Source organism: Mobula hypostoma, chromosome 17 (genome assembly GCF_963921235.1).
Source record: "Mobula hypostoma chromosome 17, sMobHyp1.1, whole genome shotgun sequence".
Classification (NCBI taxonomy): Eukaryota; Metazoa; Chordata; class Chondrichthyes; order Myliobatiformes; family Myliobatidae; genus Mobula; species Mobula hypostoma.
In genome coordinates, this window is record NC_086113.1 from 59325541 (window position 1) to 59345978 (window position 20438).

General features: G+C 41.3%; 1 protein-coding gene across 9 annotated transcripts in view; it reads left to right on the top strand.

The window, feature by feature from the left end:
* hivep1 (HIVEP zinc finger 1) overlaps window positions 1-18886 on the top strand; it is a 277484-nt gene extending 258598 nt beyond the window's left edge. For 8 of the 9 annotated variants that reach the window (XM_063069958.1, XM_063069959.1, XM_063069962.1 and 5 more), the window contains 2 exons: window positions 3732-4231; window positions 17218-18886. In XM_063069958.1, coding sequence (XP_062926028.1) covers window positions 3732-4231; window positions 17218-18354 — 1637 coding nt within the window. In that variant the 3' untranslated portion in view covers window positions 18355-18886. Of the gene's footprint in view, window positions 1-3731; window positions 4232-17217 lie in introns of those variants that run through there. The other variant, XR_010020787.1, reaches the window with a different exon arrangement.
* The last annotated feature ends 1552 nt before the right edge of the window (window positions 18887-20438 follow it).

Consider the following 20438-nt stretch of genomic DNA (forward strand, 5'->3'; position numbering starts at 1 on the left):
TTTAAATTAAATTAGGGAATGTTTAGCACAAATAGAGGAAGTATTAACTAATTGTAAAATCTGCCCCCAATCATCCACAGAAATGGTAAGCCCCAATTCCTGTTCCCAATCTACCCTAATCTTATCAAATGGAGCTTTCCTAAGTTTCATAATAATATTATAAATCATAGCCGATGCACCTTTCTGACATGGATTGAGGTTAATTATCGAATCTAAAATATATGTAGGAGGAAGCATTGGAAAGGAAGAAAGTATAGTACTTAGGAAATTTCTAACTTGTAAATATCTAAAAAAATGTATTCTTGATAAGTTATATTTATTAGATAATTGTTCAAAAGACATAAGGGAACCATCTAAAAATAAATCCAAAAACCGTAAAATACCCTTAGTCTTCCAAGTTTGAAAAGCGCGATCCGTAAAAGAGGGAGGAAAAAATGTTACCTAAAATAGGAATCGCTAACCCGAATTGATTAAGATCAAAAAATTTATTCTGAATTGAAACCAAATGCGCAAAGCATATTTAACTATCGGGTTAGACACCTGCTTAAAGCGTTTCGAATCAAAAGGGAGAGAGGAGCCTAAAATAGAGCCAAGTGTATAACCCTGAACAGATTGTAGTTCCAATGCTAACCATTTAGGAATAGATAGTATATCCTGATCAAGTAACCAAAATTTCATATGTCGGATATTAATAGCCCAATAATAGAATCTAAAGTTAGGTAATGCTAAACCTCCATCTCTCTTAGCTTTCTGTAAATGTATTTTACCCAGTCTCGGATTCTTATTCTGCCAAATAAATGAAGAAATTTTAGAATCAATTTTATCAAAGAAAGATTTTGGAACAAAAATTGGTAATGCCTGAAACACATATAAAAATTTTGGCAAAAAAAACATCTTAACTGCATTAATACGACCAATCAAAGTTAAATATAAGGGAAACCATTTAGATGAAAGTTGAGTAATATGGTCTATTAATGGTAAAAAGTTAATCTTAAATAAATCTTTATATTTACAAGTAATTTTAATCCCAAGATAAGAAAAATAGTTATCAATCAATTTAAATGGAAATTTATAATATAAGGAAAGATGTTTATTAATCGGAAAGAGTTCACTCTTACTAAGATTTAATTTATAACCTGAAAAAAAACCAAATTGTGCTAATAACTCTAAAACAGCAGGAATGGATTTCTCAGGATTAGAAATATATAAAAGTAAATCATCAGCATAGAGTGATAATTTATGAGACTTTAATCCCCGAGTTATCCCAGTAATATTTGAAGATTCTCGAATGGCAATTGCAAGAGGTTCTAATGCAATATCAAATAATAGGGGACTAAGAGGACAGCCTTGTCGAGTACCTCGAAAGAGAGGAAAAATAGGTGAGTTTAAAGAGTTAGTACGGACCGAGGCTACAGGGGAATGATATAACAGTTTAATCCAGGATATAAATTTCAAGCTAAAATTAAACATTTCAAGCACCTTAAATAAATAAGGCCATTCTACTCTATCAAAAGCTTTCTCGGCGTCTAAAGAAATAACACACTCAGGAACATTTTGTGAGGGAGTATAAACGATATTTAACAATGTACGAATATTATAAAAAGAGTAACGACCTTTAATAAAACCCGTTTGGTCTTCCGAAATAATAGAAGGAAGTACTTTTTCTAGTCTATTTGCTAATTACTTAGAAAAAACTTTAGAATCAACATTTAATAAAGATATTGGTCTATAAGATGCACATTGAGCAGGGTCTTTATCCTTCTTTAGTATTAAAGAAATTGACGCTCTATTAAAAGATTCAGGAAGTTTACCAAGTTTCAGAGAAGCCTCAAAAACCCTACAGAGCCAAGGGATCAATAAAGAAGCAAAACATTTATAAAATTCAACGGTAAACCCATCCGGGCCAGGAGCTTTCCCCAAATTCATAGAAAAAATAACATTCTTAATCTCATCCATAGTAATGGAAGTATCTAATATAGAAGACATATCCTGTGAAATCTGAGGGAAGTCTAACTTATCTAAAAAATCATTCATATATTTAGAATCTCGAGGAGTCTCCAAAAAATCCACCAAATCCCCTGGCAGGAGGAGAAAGCTGAAAGAACACAGCTTGTGTTCTTCCCTAGGTTGCACTTAAGTCCTAACCAAATCAGTTCCACTCAAATAGGCAAGCTGTGTCATTCACATAAATCAGCCCCAGTGTCCTGAAAAAAGCAGTGGATTACCGAGTAAACAGTAAAAAAACAAGGACAGAGATGTTCTCAAGGAGGATCAAATCCTCCTTGAGAATGTGTATCATGCCCACTAACTTACAGGAATCCCTGGCGCAAGACCATTCGAAATAGAGGAACCTTCAGGATAACATGGGGATCTTGGAGTACTTTTCTCAGGAGACCACAGAAGTCCCATGCAAATGGTGAAACTGTGCATCACCACCTGGACTATCCATTCCCTCCCTCACTCCCAGCAAACCACTTTCTGTCCACCTGTTCCACACTGCCCTCATCAACTTCACAATATCAGAGTGGAAGTACATCATCTTTGGTCTAAAGGGATTCTCTGAAAGCTGGATAATGGGAAGATAATTTCATTATTTGAAAATTAAAATGTAATCTGCCGAAAAAGCATTTTTACTGTCTGAAATACGCTTGATTTATGGCTCAGTAAGGTTGATGGCAGAACTATTGCTGTATGCCATAGATTTTCTTTAGATGGCACCTGACAGCAAATTGATGTTGGGAAGGGGAAAATCTGTTGAAGTATTTGGAGCTTTCATTTCGAGGAATGACATGTCTTCACCTCCAACCACAGAACCTAAGCAAATTATGTAATGCACATAATTTTTTATACAAGTTCAGCAATATTATTTACATAGAAAATGCTATATGTATATATTGGTTTTTGCATTCCAATATTTACATATGGAAACACTATCAGTGCCAGATAAAGCCACCCTCTTGTTTGAACAAAGATTATGATGGGAAATTGTTCAGGGAACGGTTTCTACAGAATACGTTATAACAATTCAACAAAGTTTTTTTTTAACAGTGCCTTCCAAGCCCTTCGTCTACCTCAGGGACAAGGACAGCAGGACATGGAGACAATCATCTCCAAGTTCCTCTCTAATTCCCACTTAATAGCTTGGAGGAGCTTTGCTATTCGCTCATTGGCATTGCTTTAAAGTTCTTGGATTCTCTATCCAGCCACTTCGTTGGAGAGCCTTTGTATGCATTCTGCAGCAGCATGTAAATATGATTTCCAGTACAATGTGGAACGGACATTAAACATTGAGCTTGCAAACAATGTTCAATCCCAAGAAAGGATACATTTTCAGAAATATCTAAGAATTTTAATAATATAATTGAAGGATATAAGCAATACAATTAACGTGGATGGATCAGATTTCCTTTTAGCTGTAAGGTCAGGTATAAAGTGGGTTTTCAATTAACTCTATCACAATTGTTTGCACAGAGATCTACAGCATCAAGTCAAGAAATAATTCTCCTGATCCTTTAAGTAAAGCAAGTGTTATGAGACAATTTCAAGTAGGCGAACATACCTTATAATCTGCTGGATATTTTTGCAGAGGTTTTAAAGGTCTGCCCTATTTTCAAGCCAGTTCTGCCTTATTCTCAAATGCATTGCAGATAATTACAGTAAAATGGTTTCACTTTGTGTAGCATTAATTATTTAGTTTCTGTTGTTACTTCTCAGTTCTATTTGTTTAACAGGTGATAAAGCAAGAGGTGGAAATGAATGCCTCTACTCTGATGCTGAAGACTCTGATGGTCAGGATGAGGAAGATTATGAAATTGATGATGATGATGAAGACAGTCAGGGGGAAGCAGGGCTGTCAGCCACTCCCTCCGTGGCAGCTAGTCCCCAGCACAACACACAGAGAAACGACCAGCTTGGCACTTTGAATGCTGCCTCTGTCTCTCTAATTGCTGCTGTGGGAAGGACAGCAGATGACTGTGTTGGGCAGACCAATACTGTCGAGGAAGTGGCTGGTGCTTGGCTTCCGCAAAATCTTAGAAACACTGAAAGGAACACAGAAAAGTCGGAGTTCTCCCCAGTCCATTGGCATGTGAGTGAAGAGGAGAAAACCACATTCGGTTCGGCTGGAGGAGCACTGCCTATGGCAGGGCGAAGGTCTCCTGCTTACCAAGTATCAGCCAACAGCCAGAATCTACAAGAAACTCTTGGAAAGAAAACCACAGATGATTCAAAGGTACCTGTCTTCCAACACATAATTTGATTTGTATTCTAATCCAAAGCCAGAACACAAATATAAACTTTACATTCAGAAGGGTGATATCCAAAACGCATGCAGAATCTTAGCATCATGTAAACAATTGTCATTCTCTGCTCCTTGGATAAGCATTAATTCTGTCTGTATGAGGCAATAAATGTGTTCTCAAAAGTTATTAGAATGTTTTGCACAGCTTTCTATTAACTACTACTGCAGGTTGAAATACATAATTACAGTCGGCCCTCCTTATCTGCGGGTTCCGCTTGCGCGGATTCAACCAACCGTGGATCGGGAAAACCCGGAAGTTCTCTCTCCAGCACTCATTGTTCGCCTTGCGTCTCATTTGGTCGCTAATTTGGTTCTGTGAAAAAATGGCTTCTAAAAAGCAATTAAGTGGTCAAAGCAACTCAAGAACTTGGGGATCACGGGAGGATCAGCATCCACTGATACCGAGGCAGCATCAGCGTTCCCAGAAGAGCTACGATGGTTGCATCTGTACTGAACATGTACAGACTTTTTTTCTTGTCATTATTCCCTAAACAATACAGTATAACAACTATTTACATAGCATTTACGTTATATTGGGTATTATAAGGATAGGAAGGTAGGCAGAGGGGGAGGCATGGCTTTATTGGTAAGAAATGATATTAAATCATTAGAAAGAGGTGAGATGGGATCGGAAGGTGCAGAATCTTTATGGGTTGAGCTAAGAAATAGCAGGGGTAAAAGGACCCTGATGGCAGTTATTTATAGGCTTCCAAACAGCTGCAGGGATGTGGACTACAAATTACAACTGGAAATAGAAAAGGCTTATCAGAAGGGCAGTGTTATGATAATTGTGAGCGATTTTAACATGCGAGTAGATTGGGAAAATCAGGTAGGCACTGGATCTCAAGAGAGAGAATTTGTAGAATGTCTGCGAGATGGCTTTTTAGAACAGCTTGTTGTTGAGCCCACTAGGGGATCAGCTGTACTGGATTGGGTATTGTGTAATGAACCAGAGGTGATTAGAGAGATTGAGGTGAAGGAACCCTTAGGAGGCAGTGATCATAACATGATTGAAATTACAAAAAGAGAAGCCGAAATTTGATGTGTCGGTATTTCAGTGGAGTAAAGGAAATTACAGTGGCATGAGAGAGGAACTGACCAAAGTTGACTGGAAAGGGTCAGTGGCGGGAAACACAGCAGAGCACCAGTGGCTGGAGTTTATGCGAGAAATGAGGAAGGTGCAAGACAGGTATATTCCAAAAAAGAAGAAATTTTCAAGTGGGAAAAGGATGCAACTGTGGTTGACGAGAAGTCAAAGCCAAAGTTAAAGCAAAGGAGAGGGCATACAAGGAAGCAAAAATTAGTGGGAAGACAGAGGATTGGGAAGTTTTTAAAACCTTACAAAAGGAAACCAAGAAGGTCATTAAGAGGGAAAAGATTAACTATGAAAGGAAGCTAGCAAATAATATCAAAGAGGATACTAAAAGCTTTTTCAAGTATATTAAGAGTAAAAGACAGGTGAGAGTAGATATAGGACCGATAGAAAATGATGCTGGAGAAATTGTAATGGGAGATAAGGAGATGGCAGAGGAACTGAACGAGTATTTTGCATCAGTCTTCACTGAGGAAGACATCAGCAGTATACAGGACACTCAGGGGTGGCAGGGAAGAGAAGTGTGCGCAGTCACAATTACGACAGAGAAAGTACTCAGGAAGCTGAATAGTCTAAAGGTAGATAAATCTCCTGGACCAGATGGAATGCACCCTCGTGTTCTGAAGGAAGTAGCTGTGAAGATTGCGGAGGCATTAGCGATGATCTTTCAAAAGTCGATAGATTCTGGCATGGTTCCGGAAGACTGGAAGATGGCAAATGTCACTCCGCTATTTAAGAAGGGGGCAAGGAAGCAAAAAGGAAATTATAGACCTGTTAGCTTGACATCGGTGGTTGGGAAGTTGTTGGAGTCGATTGTCAAGGATGAGGTTATAGAGTACCTGGAGGCATATGACAAGATAGGCAGAACTCAGCATGGATTCCTTAAAGGAAAATCCTGCCCGACAAACCTATTACAATCTTTTGAGGAAATTACCAGTAGGCTAGACAAGGGAGATACAGTGGATGTTGTATATTTGGATTTTCAGAAGGCCTTTGACAAGGTGCCACACATGAGGCTACTTAACAAGATAAGAGCCCATGGAATTGCGGGAAAGTTACATACGTGGATAGAGCGTTGGCTGATTGGCAGGAAACAGTGGGAATAAAGGGAGCCTATTCTGGTTGGCTGCCGGTTACCAGTGGTGTTCCACAGGGGTCCGTGTTGGGGCCGCTTTTTTTTACATTGTACATCAACGATTTGGATTATGGAATAGATGGCTTTGTGGCTAAGTTTGCTGATGATACGAAGATAGGTGGAGGGGCCGGTAGTGCTGAGGAAACGGAGAGTCTGCAGAGAGACTTGGATAGATTGGAAGAATGGGCAGAGAAGTGGCAAATGAAGTACAATGTTGGAAAGTGTATGGTTATGCACTTTGGCAAAAGAAATAAACGGGCAGACTATTATTTAAATGGAGAAAGCATTCAAAGTTCTGAGATGCAACGGGACTTGGGAGTCCTCGTACAGGATACCCTTAAAGTTAACCTCCAGGTTGAGTCAGTAGTGAAGAAGGCAAATGCAATGTTGGCATTCATTTCTAGAGGAATAGAGTATAGGAGCAGGGATGTGATGTTGAGGCTCTATAAGGCGCTGGTGAGACCTCACTTGGAGTACTGTGGGCAGTTTTGGTCTCCTTATTTAAGAAAGGATGTGCTGACGTTGGAGAGGGTACAGAGAAGATTCACTAGAATGATTCCGAGAATGAGAAGGTTAACATATGAGGAACGTTTGTCCGCTCTTGGACTGTATTCCTTGGAGTTTAGAAAAATGAGGGGAGACCTCATAGAAACATTTCGAATGTTGAAAGGCATGGACAGAGTGGATGTGGCAAAGTTGTTTCCCATGATGGGGGAGTCTAGTACAAGAGGGCATGACTTAAGGATTGAAGGGCGCCCATTTAGAACAGAAATGCGAAGAAATTTTTTTAGTCAGAAGGTGGTGAATCTATGGAATTTGTTGCCACGGGCAGCAGTGGAGGGTAAGGCAGAGGTTGATAGGTATCTGAGTAGCTAGGGCATCAAAGGTTATGGTGAGAAGGCGGGGGAGTGGGACTAACTGGGAGAATGGATCAGCTCATGATAAAATGGCGGAGCAGACTCGATGGGCCGAATGGCCGACTTCTGCTCTTTTGTCTTATTGCCTTATGGTCTTATGGTCTTATCTAGAGATAAGTTGAGAGTTAAAGGACAAAAGTTTAGGGGTAATATGAGGGCGAACTTCTTTACTCAGAGAGTGGTTGCTGTGTGGAACGAGCTTCCAGCAGAAGTGGTTGAGGCAGGTTTGATGTTGTCGTTTAAAGTTAAATTGGATAGATATATGGACAGGAAGGGAATGGAGGGTTATGGACCCAGTGCAGGTCAGTGGGACTAGGTGAGAGTAGGAGTTCGGCACGGATTAGAAGGGCCGAGGTGGCCTGTTTCCGTGCTGTAATATGGTTATATTTAAAGTGTACGGGAGGATGTGTGTAGGTTATATGCAAATACTACGCCATTTTATATAAGGGACTTGAGCATCCACGTTTTTTGGTATCCGAGGGGGGTCTCGGAACCAATCCCCCGCGGATAAGGAGGGCCGACTGTACCTACATTGCCTTATAAAAGTTATTCTCCAGTTCACTATAGATCTGAAGTACAGTTGCATTTCGGAATTCTCCTTCATCAACCTTTCTGAATTTATACATGATTATACTGCATTTGACTTAAGTCCAGTTGATGTGAAATGAAATTCATAAAGATCATAAGATATAGGAGCAGAATTAGCTCATTTGGTCCATCAAGTGTGCTTCGCCTTTTGTGTAGTTAAAATAATTATGGGTGAGTAATTAATTAGGCTTATTGGAATGTGTACTTTGTACAAAGAAAAGAGGCATGCATGCAGTAGTTTTGAATGTTTGGATAATAGTTATTATTAGCAGCCCAAAATCCATAAGATACACCCAAAAGTATTCCGGAAGCAACATCTTTATTGTCCAGTGTAATCAGGAGAAGGTGACATGTTAAACAAATTCGCACTTCTATTCTTTTTGCTGTGAATTGCATCTTCTGATAAACCCTGTAATGCACAGTGCATGTGTTCGGGTTGTGGCTGCTTTTGTTGTAATATTTCTTGGTCTTTGTTACTTGAGCATTAAGATTGATATCTAAAGAATTTCAGGATATTTAATCCCTGCTCTTGGCCCAGTAACTGTAAGGGCATTCAATGGACTGAATCGGTACTCCTAAATGAATTATGAGTAAGGTCTTTCATCGGGATACATAAATCATTGTAGCCTAATTTTAGGGAATTTGTGAGGAATGCCAAATTCTAGACAATGTGTTGTGTACAGAGTGGGAATTTGACTTTTGTCCTTCCCCGCTATCATTGTTTTGGCTAAGGTCAAAAAATTCAAATGTCCCCAAGAGTTTTGATCTCCACAGTCCGTGTGCCAGGCATTTTGTAGGCTAGTGCATTCAGGCTATTTTCACTTGTCAAGGGAGAAAACAGAGAATATTTAATATTCTTTATCGTGGAAGACTTTAAGGGACCTGTTATTGTGGACTGTTACAGATAGTATATCTGTAAGCGGTTTGGTCCACACTCATGTACTGAATTATTAATTTCCATTTCCACTTCGTAAAGATTTAGTATGTTCCTTCTCTCGTCTGGATGCTTAAAGTGGAAAATTGCATTGTTATTGCTTTTTAATGGCTTTATTTTAAAGAAAAATTTTCTTCCCTCTCCTGAAAAATGGTGAGACCTTTTTGAGGAGTTGGTTCCACTTGTGCCTTTCTCTGGTATCTCTGCCAAGCAAGCTGTCTTTCACTTGCGTATTAATGTGATGATGCCAATGAGCTACTCAACACATTGAACCATCACAACTGACTGTAGTTCTGCAAGCAGCGGCTACTCATTCAACATATCACCATACATTGGATGCTACGCATACCTTGGTCATAATGGTAAATGTCAGCAAGTTATTTAAAATTAGCCCAAGCTCCATCCTTGAACCAGCCTAACATCTGTATGAGACCACAATAGGCACAATAGTCTCATTCCAAACCAAGGATCAGCAAGGAATGTTCCTGAGGTTAGTCTGAAAGCATGTAAATGCCTATATGTGGAACAGAAAGCCACTTTATTTTTATAGTTCTTTCATCTGTTTTAGATCAAATAAATCACTCAGGATCTGAGGAATTCATAATGTGCAGAGTTCAACCACCCATTGCACCAAACTAAATATAATGAGACACTTTTCCCGCTGTTCTGCTCATCCAATACATATCGAAAATTCTTTCTCTTTGATAATTTACTCGAGTGCTTTCTCAGGTCACCTAGTTAATTACCAAATAATCTGAGGCGATTTAGAGAAGAACTTTTTAATGAAGAAGGTAATTGAAATCTGGAACACATTGCCTAGGTGGGTGGTAGAGGCTGGTACATTCACAACATTTAGATGAGCACTAAAGGCAAAAGACTGTTAAATACCATTAATATAAATATAGTTCTTGGCAGTCATCTTAGACCTGGTGGACTGAAGGACCTATTTCTATGCGATACGACTTTATGTTCCATTTACTTCCTTCCCAATATATTACCCTATTGATTTAATTCTTCACTCCAATGACTTTTAAGGCATAATCCATTGTTACCTAATAGTCTTGTTTCCTTTCACGATTCTTTATCACCATTTATTCTTCACATTATCTTTCTAGTATATTGTCTGTTCTTTGCTTACCTTGCAGAAGCTCCCTTGCTTTCCATTAGTTGAGGAATGTCAGATCTTCTAAAGGAACTTATCTACCCATTAAGAATGAGGAATTCACTCAATTCAATATTGCCACAAAAGCCTTGCTCAGTAATATCTAATTTAACCACTAATAGTACAGATGGGGATTACAATTAATTTTCAGGATGAAACCACAAAACTATATCCCTTTAACTGCCAAAAGGAAATTAACTTTGAAACAAGTTTCAGTTTTAAGCTGCCCATTCTCTTGCCATTTTCACATCACATTATTAAGAATAAGAATTACCTTACTACAGCTTGAACCTATTTTCTATTCAGATAGCGCTCCTATACGTTCACCCTCATAGAATTCACGTTCTCCAGCTATCACAAGGATCCAGCCTTGTACTCATGATCTGACATCCATATATCCAGCTTGTGAGTGTCACTGTAGTTGATATCTGCAGCTGCTTTAGGCAATGAGTTATTGATTTATTTGTTAAATTAGCTTCTATATGATGTAAGAACTTGTAAATTTAAATCCCCAATTTTATTAATTTCCCCAACCACGCCAAATGAGCCCTGATGTTGTACTTTCAAGGGTTGCAAGATTCAGTACACGCATCTCAGCAAGTTTGTGCTGAACAAGTGTTGATATTCACAGGGCCCTGGCTGTGCTCATACAGCAGCTATTCAAAACCAGCTGTGTATTCGGATGGTTCTGTGGCACTGGCCCCAAATTATTCAAACTAATAGAGCAAGTTTAACTATCATACCAAAACCACCATCAAATTGTTACACCGTCATTCAATATCTGTAAGAATATACTCTGGGCAGATGAGGCATCAGGACCCTGGGCTCATTCTTCATGTAAATTAAGTGACAATAATAGGAGTATACTCCATCCACATCAAAGGCAGCGGGAAATTTGTTTCTAGATCAGTTCCACTTTCCAGAACTGTCTCCATATCCCTGAAGATTTAGAAATCTATCAGTCTCTGTTTTGAGTAAACTCAGTGACGGCATTTGCAGTTTGACATTGAAGATTCCAAAGGTTCACTCCTCTCTGAGCGCAGATGTATGGACATATCGGAATGAGAATAGGAAGTGGAATTAAAATGTACAGCCACTGGGAGAACCCACTTGTTCTGGTGGACAGAACGTAGATGCTCAGCGAAAGGGTCTCCCAATCTACGTCAGGCCTCACCGATATGTAGGAGGCCACACTGGGAGCACCAAACACAGTAAGTGGCCACAACAGACTCACAGCTGAACATAGAATAGTACAGTACAGGACCTTCGGCCCACAATGTTGTGCCGACCCTTAAACCCTGCCTCCCATATAACCCCCCACCTTAAATTCCTCCATATACCTGTCTAGTAGTCTCTTAAATTTCACTAGTGTATCTGCCTCCACCACTGACTCAGACAGTGCTTTCCACGCACCAACCATTCTCTGAGTAAAAAACCTTCCTCGAATATCCCCCTTGAACTTCCCACCCCTTACCTGAAAGCCATACACTCTTGTTTTGAGCAGTGGTGCCCTGGGGAAGAGGTGCTGGCTGTCCACTCTATCTATTCCTCATATTATCTTGTACACCTCTACCATGTCTCCTCTCATCCTCCTTCTCTCCAAAGAGTAAAGCCCTAGCTCCCTTAATCTCTGATCATAATGCATACTTTCAAAACCAGGCAGCATCCTGGTAAATCTCCTCTGTACCCTTTCCAATGCTTCCACATCCTTCCTATAGTGAGGCGACCAGAACTGGACAGAGTACTGCAAGTGTGGCCGAACCAGAGTTTTATAGAGCTGCATCATTACCTCGCGACTCTTGAACTCTATTCTTCGACTTATGAAAGCTAACACCCCATAAGCTTTCTTAACTACCCTATCTACCTGTGAGGCAACTTTCAGGGATCTGTGGACATGTACCCCCAGATCCCTCTGCTCCTCCACACTACCAAGTATGCTGCCATTTACTTTGTACTCTGCCTTGGAGTTTGTCCTTCTAAAGTGTACCACCTCACACTTCTCCGGGTTGAAATCCTTCTGCCACTTCTCAGCCCACCTCTGAATCCTATCACTGTCTCTCTGCAATTTTCAACAATGCTCTACACTATCCACAACACCACCAACCTTTGTGTCATCTGCAAAGTTGCCAACCTACCCTTCTATCCCCACATCCATGTCATTAATAAGAATCACGAAAAGTAGAGGTCCCAGAATCGATCCTTGTGGGACACCACTAGTCACAACCCTCCAATCTGAATGTACTCCCTCCACCACGATCCTCTGCCTCCTGCAGGCAAGCCAATTCTGAATCCACCTGGCCAAACTTCAATGGATCCCATGCCTTCTGACTTTCTGAATAAGCCTACCGTGTGGAACCTTGTCAAACGCCTTATTAAAATCCATGTAGATCACATCCACTGTACTGCCCTTATCTATATGCCTGGTCACCTCCTCAAAGAACTCTATCAGGCTTGTTTGACACGAACTGCCCTTTACAAAGCCATGCTGACTGTCCCTGATCAGACCATGATTCTCTAAATGCCCAGAGATCCTATCTCTAAGAATCTTTTCCTACAGCTTTCCCAGCACAGACGTAAGGTTCACTGGTCTATAATTACCCGGACTATCCCTACTACCTTTTTTGAACAAGGGGACAACATTATTTTCTGCTACTTGTCTATTTAATACTGTTTTTCTATTACTGTCTTGCTTTTATCTACCGCTTTATTTAATAGTCTGAGAGGAAGCCAAACAGAGTTTCATTGTACCTATGTATAATGACAATAAAGATCATTTAATACAAAAAAAAATTCAATTCAATTCAAAATTCATCTCCCTCCAATCCTCTGGTACCATTCCTGTGGACAACGAGGACATAAAGATCCTAGCCATAGGTTCAGCAATCCCTTCCCTCGCCTCGTGGAGCAGCCTGGGGAATATTCCGTCAGGCCCGGGGGACTTATCTGTCCTAATGTATTTTAACAACTCCAACACCTCATCTCCCTTAATATCAACATGCTCCAGAACATCAACCTCACTCATATTGTCCTCACCATCATCAAGTTCCCTCTAATTGGTGAATACCAAAGAGAAGTATTCATTGAGGACATCACTCACTTCCACAGCCTCCAGGCACATCTTCCCACCTTTATCTCTTATTGGTCCTACTTCACTCCTGTCATTCTTTTGTTCTTCACATAATTGAAGACTGCCTTGGGGTTTTCCTTTACCCTACTCGCCAAGGCCTTCTCATGCCCCCTTCTTATAGTTATAGTCATAGTCATACTTTATTGATCCCGGGGGAAATTGGTTTTCGTTACAGTTGCACCATAAATAATTAAATAGTAATAAAATCATAAATATTTAAATAGTTATATGTAAATTACATCAGGAAATAAGTCCAGGACCAGCCTATTGGCTCAGTGTGTCTGACCCTCCAAGGGAGGAGTTGTAAAGTTTGATGGCCACAGGCAGGAATGACTTCCTATGACGCTCTGTGTTGCATCTCGGTGGAATGAGTCTCTGGCTGAATGTACTCCTGTGCGCAACCAGTACATTATGTAGTGGATGGGAGACATTGTCCAAGATGGCATGCAACTTGGACAGCATCCTCTTTTCAGACACCACTGTCAGAGAGTCCAGTTCCATCCCCACAACATCACTGGCCTTCTTGCTCTCCTCAGCCCCTTCTTAAGCCCCTTTCTTGCTACCCTATATTCCTCAATAGACTCATCTGATCCTTGCTTCCTAAACCTCATGTATGCTGCCTTCTTCCACCTGACTAGATTTTCCACCTCATTTGTCACCCATGGTTCCTACACCCTACCATTCTGTATCTTCCTCACCGGGACAAATTTATCCCTAACAACCTGCAAGAGATCTCTGAACATCGACCGCATGTCCATAGTACATTCCCCTGCAAAAACATCATCCCAATTCACACCCACAAGTTCAAGCCTTATAGCCTCATAACTTGCCCTTCCCCAATTAAAAATTTTCCTGTCCTCTCCGATTCTATCCTTTTCAATGATAATGCTAAAGACCAGGGAGTGGTGGTCACTGTCCCCCAGATGCTCACCCACTGAGAGATCTGTGAACTGACCCCGTTCGTTACCTAATATTAGATCTAGTATGGCATTCTCCCTAGTCAGCCTGTCAACATACTGTAACAGGAATCCGTCCTGGACACACTTAACAAACTCTGCCCCGTCTAAACCATTGGAACTAATCAGGTGCCAATCAATATTAGGGAAATTAAAGTTATCCATGATAACAACCCTGTTATTTTTGCACCTTTCCAAAATCTGCCTCCCAATCTGGTCCTCGGTATTTCTGCTGCTACCAGGGGGCCTATAGAATACTCCCAGTAGAGTAACTGTTCCCTTTCCTGTTCTTGACTTCCACCCATATTGACTCTAAAGATGATCCTGCTACATTACTCACCCTTTCTGTAGCTGTAATTGTATCCCTGACCAGTAATGCCACCACTCCTTCCCTTTTTCTCCGCTCGCTATCCCTTTTAAAGCACTGAAATCCAAGAATATTGAGAATCCATTCCTGCCCTGCTGCCAGCCAAGTCTCTGTAATGGCCACTGTATTCCATGTATGTATCCACGTTCTCAGTTCATCACCTTTGTTCCTGATGCTTCTTGCATTGAAGTACATGCACTTTATTCTACCTTACTACCTTTACACCCTTTATTCTGGTTCTCTTTCCTCAAAGCCTCCTTATATGGCTTTACTCCATGCACGTGTTCCACTGTTCTATTGCTCAGGGTCCCATCCCTCTTGTAAATTAGTTTAAACCCTCCCGAACCATGCGAGCAGACCTACCTGCAAGGATATTGCTCCCCTTCGAGTTCAGGTGCAACCCATCCAATCTGTACAGATGCCATCTTCCCCAGAAGAGATCCCAATGATCCAAAAATCCAAAACCCTGCCCCCTGCACCAACTCCTCAGCCACGCATTCAACTGCCATCTCCTCCAATTCTTACCGTCACTGTCACGTAGCACTGGCAGCAATCCTGAGAACACCACCCTTGAGGTCCTGTTCTTCAGCCTTCTGCCTAGTTCCTGAAACTCACACTTCAGGACCTCATCCCTCCTATGTCGTTGGTACCAACATGTATCACGACTTCCCTCTCGTACCATGATGTCGTGCACCCAGTCAGAGACATCCTGGAACCTGGCACCCGGGAGGCAACAAACTATGCGGGTGTCCTTCTCATGTCCACAAAATCTCCTGTCTGCTCCCCTGTCTATGGAGTCCCCGGTGATGACAGCTCTCCTCTTCTCCGTCCCACCCTTCTGTGCCACAGGGTCAGCCTCACCTAGAAGTACTGTTTGGGGTCCTGGACGGTAGTGAGGGAGGATGTGGAGGGGCAGATGTAGCACTTGTTCCGCTTGCTGGGATAAGTGCCAGGAGTGAGGTCAGTGGGGAGGGACAAATGGACAAGGGAGTTGCGTAGGGAGCGATTCCTGTGGAAAGCAGAAAGATGTGCTTGGTGGTGGGATCCTGTTGGAGGTGGCGGAAGTTTCAGAGAATTATGTGCTGAATGTGGAGGCTGGTAGGGTGGTAGGTGAGGGCAAGAGGAACCCTATCCTAGGTAGGGTGCGGGAAGATGGGGTAAAAACAGATGTGCATGAAATGGAAGAGATACGCTTGAGGGCAGTGTTGATGGTGGAGAAAGAGAAGCCCCTTTCTTTGAAAAAGGAGGACGTTATAGAAAATTCCATCATTCTAGAATTAAAAGCCTCATCCTGAGATGTGGCAGACATGGATGAATTGAGAGGAGAGGATGGCTTTCTTTGCAAATAGCAGAGTGGGACGAGATATAGTCCGGGTTGCTGTGAGAGTCCGTGGGTTTATAATAAACATCGGTGGATAAGCTGTCTCCAGAGACAGAGACAGTGAGATCGAGAAAGGGAAGGGAGGTGTTGGAAATGGATCAAGTGAATGTGAGCCCAGGGTGGAAATTGGAGGCAAAGTGGGTAAAGTCACGGGTGCAGGAAGCAGCACCAATGAATTTGAAATGCCCTGTCCCTTGTTTTCTAATTGTGACCCAAGTTCTGGACCCCTCAGTCAAGGGACAGATCCTCCCTGCATCTAGCCTGCATTTTAGCAGTCTAAATTTTGATGAAATCTAATCATTATTCTAAACTTTGGAGAATTTAGTATCTGTCTACTCAATCTCTCTACAAATGACGAGCCAGTCAAGTGAACATACTGCACTCCCTCTATGATAAGTAGGTCCTTTTTGGGCAAGGAGATCTAAACTATACACAGTAACTCAGGTGTAGCCACACTGGTGCCAATGCAATCGCAATAGGAGGTATTTTCTTCTGTAATCAAACTCATTATTTATAAAGCTAATGTTCTATTTGCCCTCCTAATCATCTGCTAAACCACTGAAAGAAGTTTGTCTTTCAGGGACAATCACACCCAGGTCCCTTTGAACACTTTTAGCATGAGCTTCTAATGACAATTTTGAAAATGTGCTTCTCCTGTTTAGAAATCTTTATAATCCATAAAAATCACTGTCATACATGTTATATGTGTGGCACGTGGCCAAGTGGTTAGGGCGTTGGACTAGCGTCCTGAAGGTCGTGGGTCCGAGCCTCAGCCGAGGCAGCATGGGTGTCCTTGAGCAAGGCAGTTACCCACCCAATGCTCCAGTCTACCCAGCTGAGAATGGGTACCAGCAAAATGCTGGGGGTTAACCTGCGGTAGACTGGCGTCCTATGGGGGGGGCAGGGGTTAGTCTTGTACTCATAGTCGCTTCACGCCACGGAAACCGGCATAAGTACTGGGCTGATGGGCCACAAGGCTTGTGACAGACTTGTCAGACTTGTCACTTGTCATAACTTGACATGTTGTATGCAACCTTTGTAAATTTTTTTTACTTTGGACTTCTAACATCCATTATGGGCAGATTTATTTTCATGACACTTTAAGCCAGACTGGTGATTGATTTTTTTTTTGTAAATAAATTGCAGAATACTGAAAAAAGTAATGGTTTAGTATCAGGCTTATAATTTGCAGAATTTTTCTGCCTTTTGCTGATCTTAAAAATGTAAACCTGTTTCTTTATTTATATTTGTCTACAGATTCCTTTGCCAATCAGCATTTCCACACAAATGCCCCGAGAAAGGCAATGTGCATCCTATTCTCCCATGTATTCTCTATACAAGTTGGACAAGCAGCAGCAGCAGCAGAATCGACAGCTGGAGCATCAAAGAGTGCTGGATGAGGAGTGTCCATTGCACCTGTTTAGTCACTTGCCCCTTCACTCTCAACAGCAGGTCAAGACCCCATTCAGCATGGTGCCTGTAGGTGGCATCCAGTTGGTTCCCACTAGTTTATCTGCATACTCCACATTCGTACCAATCCAGGCAGGATCAGTGCAACTCACCATCCCAGCTTTTAGCGTTATTCACCAGACATCTGTCAGCCAAGGTGGTGCAGATGCATCTAGCAACACAAAGTCATTGAGTGTAGCAGAGGCAAATAAGCTTTTGCCATCTATTCCTTTTGAACAAGTAAACTCAGCTGACATGCAGAGTACAGGAACATCAGAATTCCAAGTAGAAAAGCCTTTGGATTTGCTGAATTTGAATACAGGTCCACAGTTGCTCCCTTCAAGCCTTTCAGTGAACAGAGTTGACCTTCAAGTGTTAACTGCAAACCCACAAATTCAAAGTACACTTGGCCTAAAATCCCATGTTCCAGGAGTGCAAATAATGAACATTGCATTGCCTACACTTGTACCATCCCTTATTGGGACAGAATGTCAGAGAAGCATCAAGAAGTACTCAACAAGAAAGGATTTTCCAACCAGCACCAAACAAGCACCAGTTAGCCTTCCGGTTGAAGTTTCCCTTCATCAGATAGCCTGCACACAAATCTCTCAGGTTTCTCCTCAAATCCAGACTTACAGCCTGAAGTATTTGTCAGATCCTATGGACTGGAAACATGGACAACTGAATAACACTGGTAAAGCACAAAACTGTGCTAATAAAACCATGCATCTCAAGGCACACGATAACAGATCAACTCCTGTGGCCTTGGTAAACTCTGACTTGGGACACTCAAAGGGAAACTCTGAAGAGGTGACCAAGTCTCCAGTTCATCAGACTGCTACTCCAGAAAAAGTAACAGGGAAGCCCATGGGAACCGCACGAGATACTGTACAGTACAGTGATGTCAGCAGTGATGATGAAGACAGATTAGTAATAGCAACATAAATTTTTTGCAGAACCTTTTTTTGTGTAGGTATTGCATCCTTTTTTTAAGAAAAAGATGAACACACTTCCTGGTTTCTTACTACAAAGGCTCTCTTCACCCAAAAGCACACTTTTTGATGTAGATATAATGTTTGTGCAATTGTAAACTCAGACCAACTTAGGAGAAAGACACCTTTTTTTGTTCCTTGTCCAGTACAGTCATTTTTATATATGTTGTATAAACAATTGTGCCTTTCAGATTTCTTGATTTCTTGTTTTGAACTGTACAGATGATAAAATATACAACAAAGTAGTTGCTTGTGCTTAATATTTTTTTTAAATTTTACAATGTGTGGTGTTATAGTAAGGAAATTAACTACATGTTGCACTGATAATGTAAATTTCTATGGCTATGAAGCAGTCATTCTGTGTACAGGCAAAAATTGTATACCAGCTCATATTTATTGTATACATTTTTTGATCCATGATCAGTTCTTTTTTGCTGGGAGTTGTTTTATCTTCAAGCAAATTATCTCTCCAAAATAAATGAGTTCACATGAAACATTTTATAGAAATGGCAATTTTTTTGCTGATTTTCTAGTAATTCCATAATTTCGAAGAAGTGTGGGTAATGTTACATTTATAGCATTAGTGGCCAATCTAACAGAAGGAGACTTCTCAGAGAGTGGTTGAGTTACAGACTTATCTAGCTCAAAAACTGGCCCTTCAGCCCAACTCATCTGTGCTGACTAATTTATCTACCTGAGTTGAAAGTACGGGTCTGCAGATGCCAACGTATGGAACAACATTCTACAATTTCAAATAAACTGGTCCTTGTCTGTTCATATTCTCTCTCCTAATCTACATACACCAATTCCAGCCCTCCACTACTATTTTTTACCTTCCTCCATCATCCTTCTATTGGATCCCTTGCCTCAACTATTTCTATTTGCCTTCCCACCTTCCTTGTTTAGTTTCATGCTCTCAACATTCCTTTCCTATCAGATTCCACCATCTGCAGCCCTTTTTAGCCTCCACTTATCTCCTCCAAGCTTCTCACTATTTCTATTCTTGTAGCTTCCATCTGCTTATCACTCTTTAATCTTCCACCTCCTCACCTGGGTCTGCATATCACTTGCCAGCTCTTGGTCCACCCTGTAGGGTAATGTGATGGCTGACAGATGACACATAATTGTTCATAATAGAAGCTGTTCTACATAATTAATAAACACCGTCATTAAGTTGTGTTCACTTTAAGAGACGGTGTCTGATGTAATGACGTCAGCAACACACACAAAGTGTTGGAGGAACTAGCAGGCCAGGCAGCATCTGTGGAAGAAAGTACAGTCGACGTTTCAGGCCAAAACCTGCCAAATGAAAGTAAAGGGCTGCAGCTTTTGTTAAGCTCATAAACAATTCTCCCATGTTTCATTCACAAAAGCCTACACCGGTGACCCCCGACGTGATCGGATGATTCCAGAGTTACTTAACAACATATTAACCAATGCAGTTGCTTTGAAGCTGCCAGAATTTTGGGAGCAGCACACTAAAACATAGTCCACACAAGCGAAAGCCCAGTTGCCACTGAGAGAAGTCACAGTGAGCAGTCATGGCATCACTAAATAGTTCCAGCCAGAGTGATGAGACCCGCCTGCACGTGATAATTATGGGACTCTGAAAACTCACCAATTACAGACTTTTGGACTATCTGAATCTGAGTGTGCCAAGCAGTTGCTCTCTTTACCTGGCCTGGGTGACTCTAGGCCTTCAAAATTAATGGACCACATGCTATCTCTCCTGGTGAATCACCATCTATGTTTTATTTTTAAAGAACTCTTTATGCAACAAATGCCTGATCAAGTTCACACAGCCCTCACTAATACACCCGTGAAGGACTTTAGGGAGCTTGCTAAAATGGCTGACAGTCTATACCCAGCCAGGTAGAGGTGCATCATTCCTCCTCCTTTCCCTGTCTCAAAAAGCTCAGTCAGCAGAGCCTGCAGCAGACTCACACCCACAGCTCCAGACCAGACAATTCCAGGTCTCTTGTTCATTATGAACATCATTTCAAGGTGACATTTCCTGTGTGACACGGGCACTCGAGT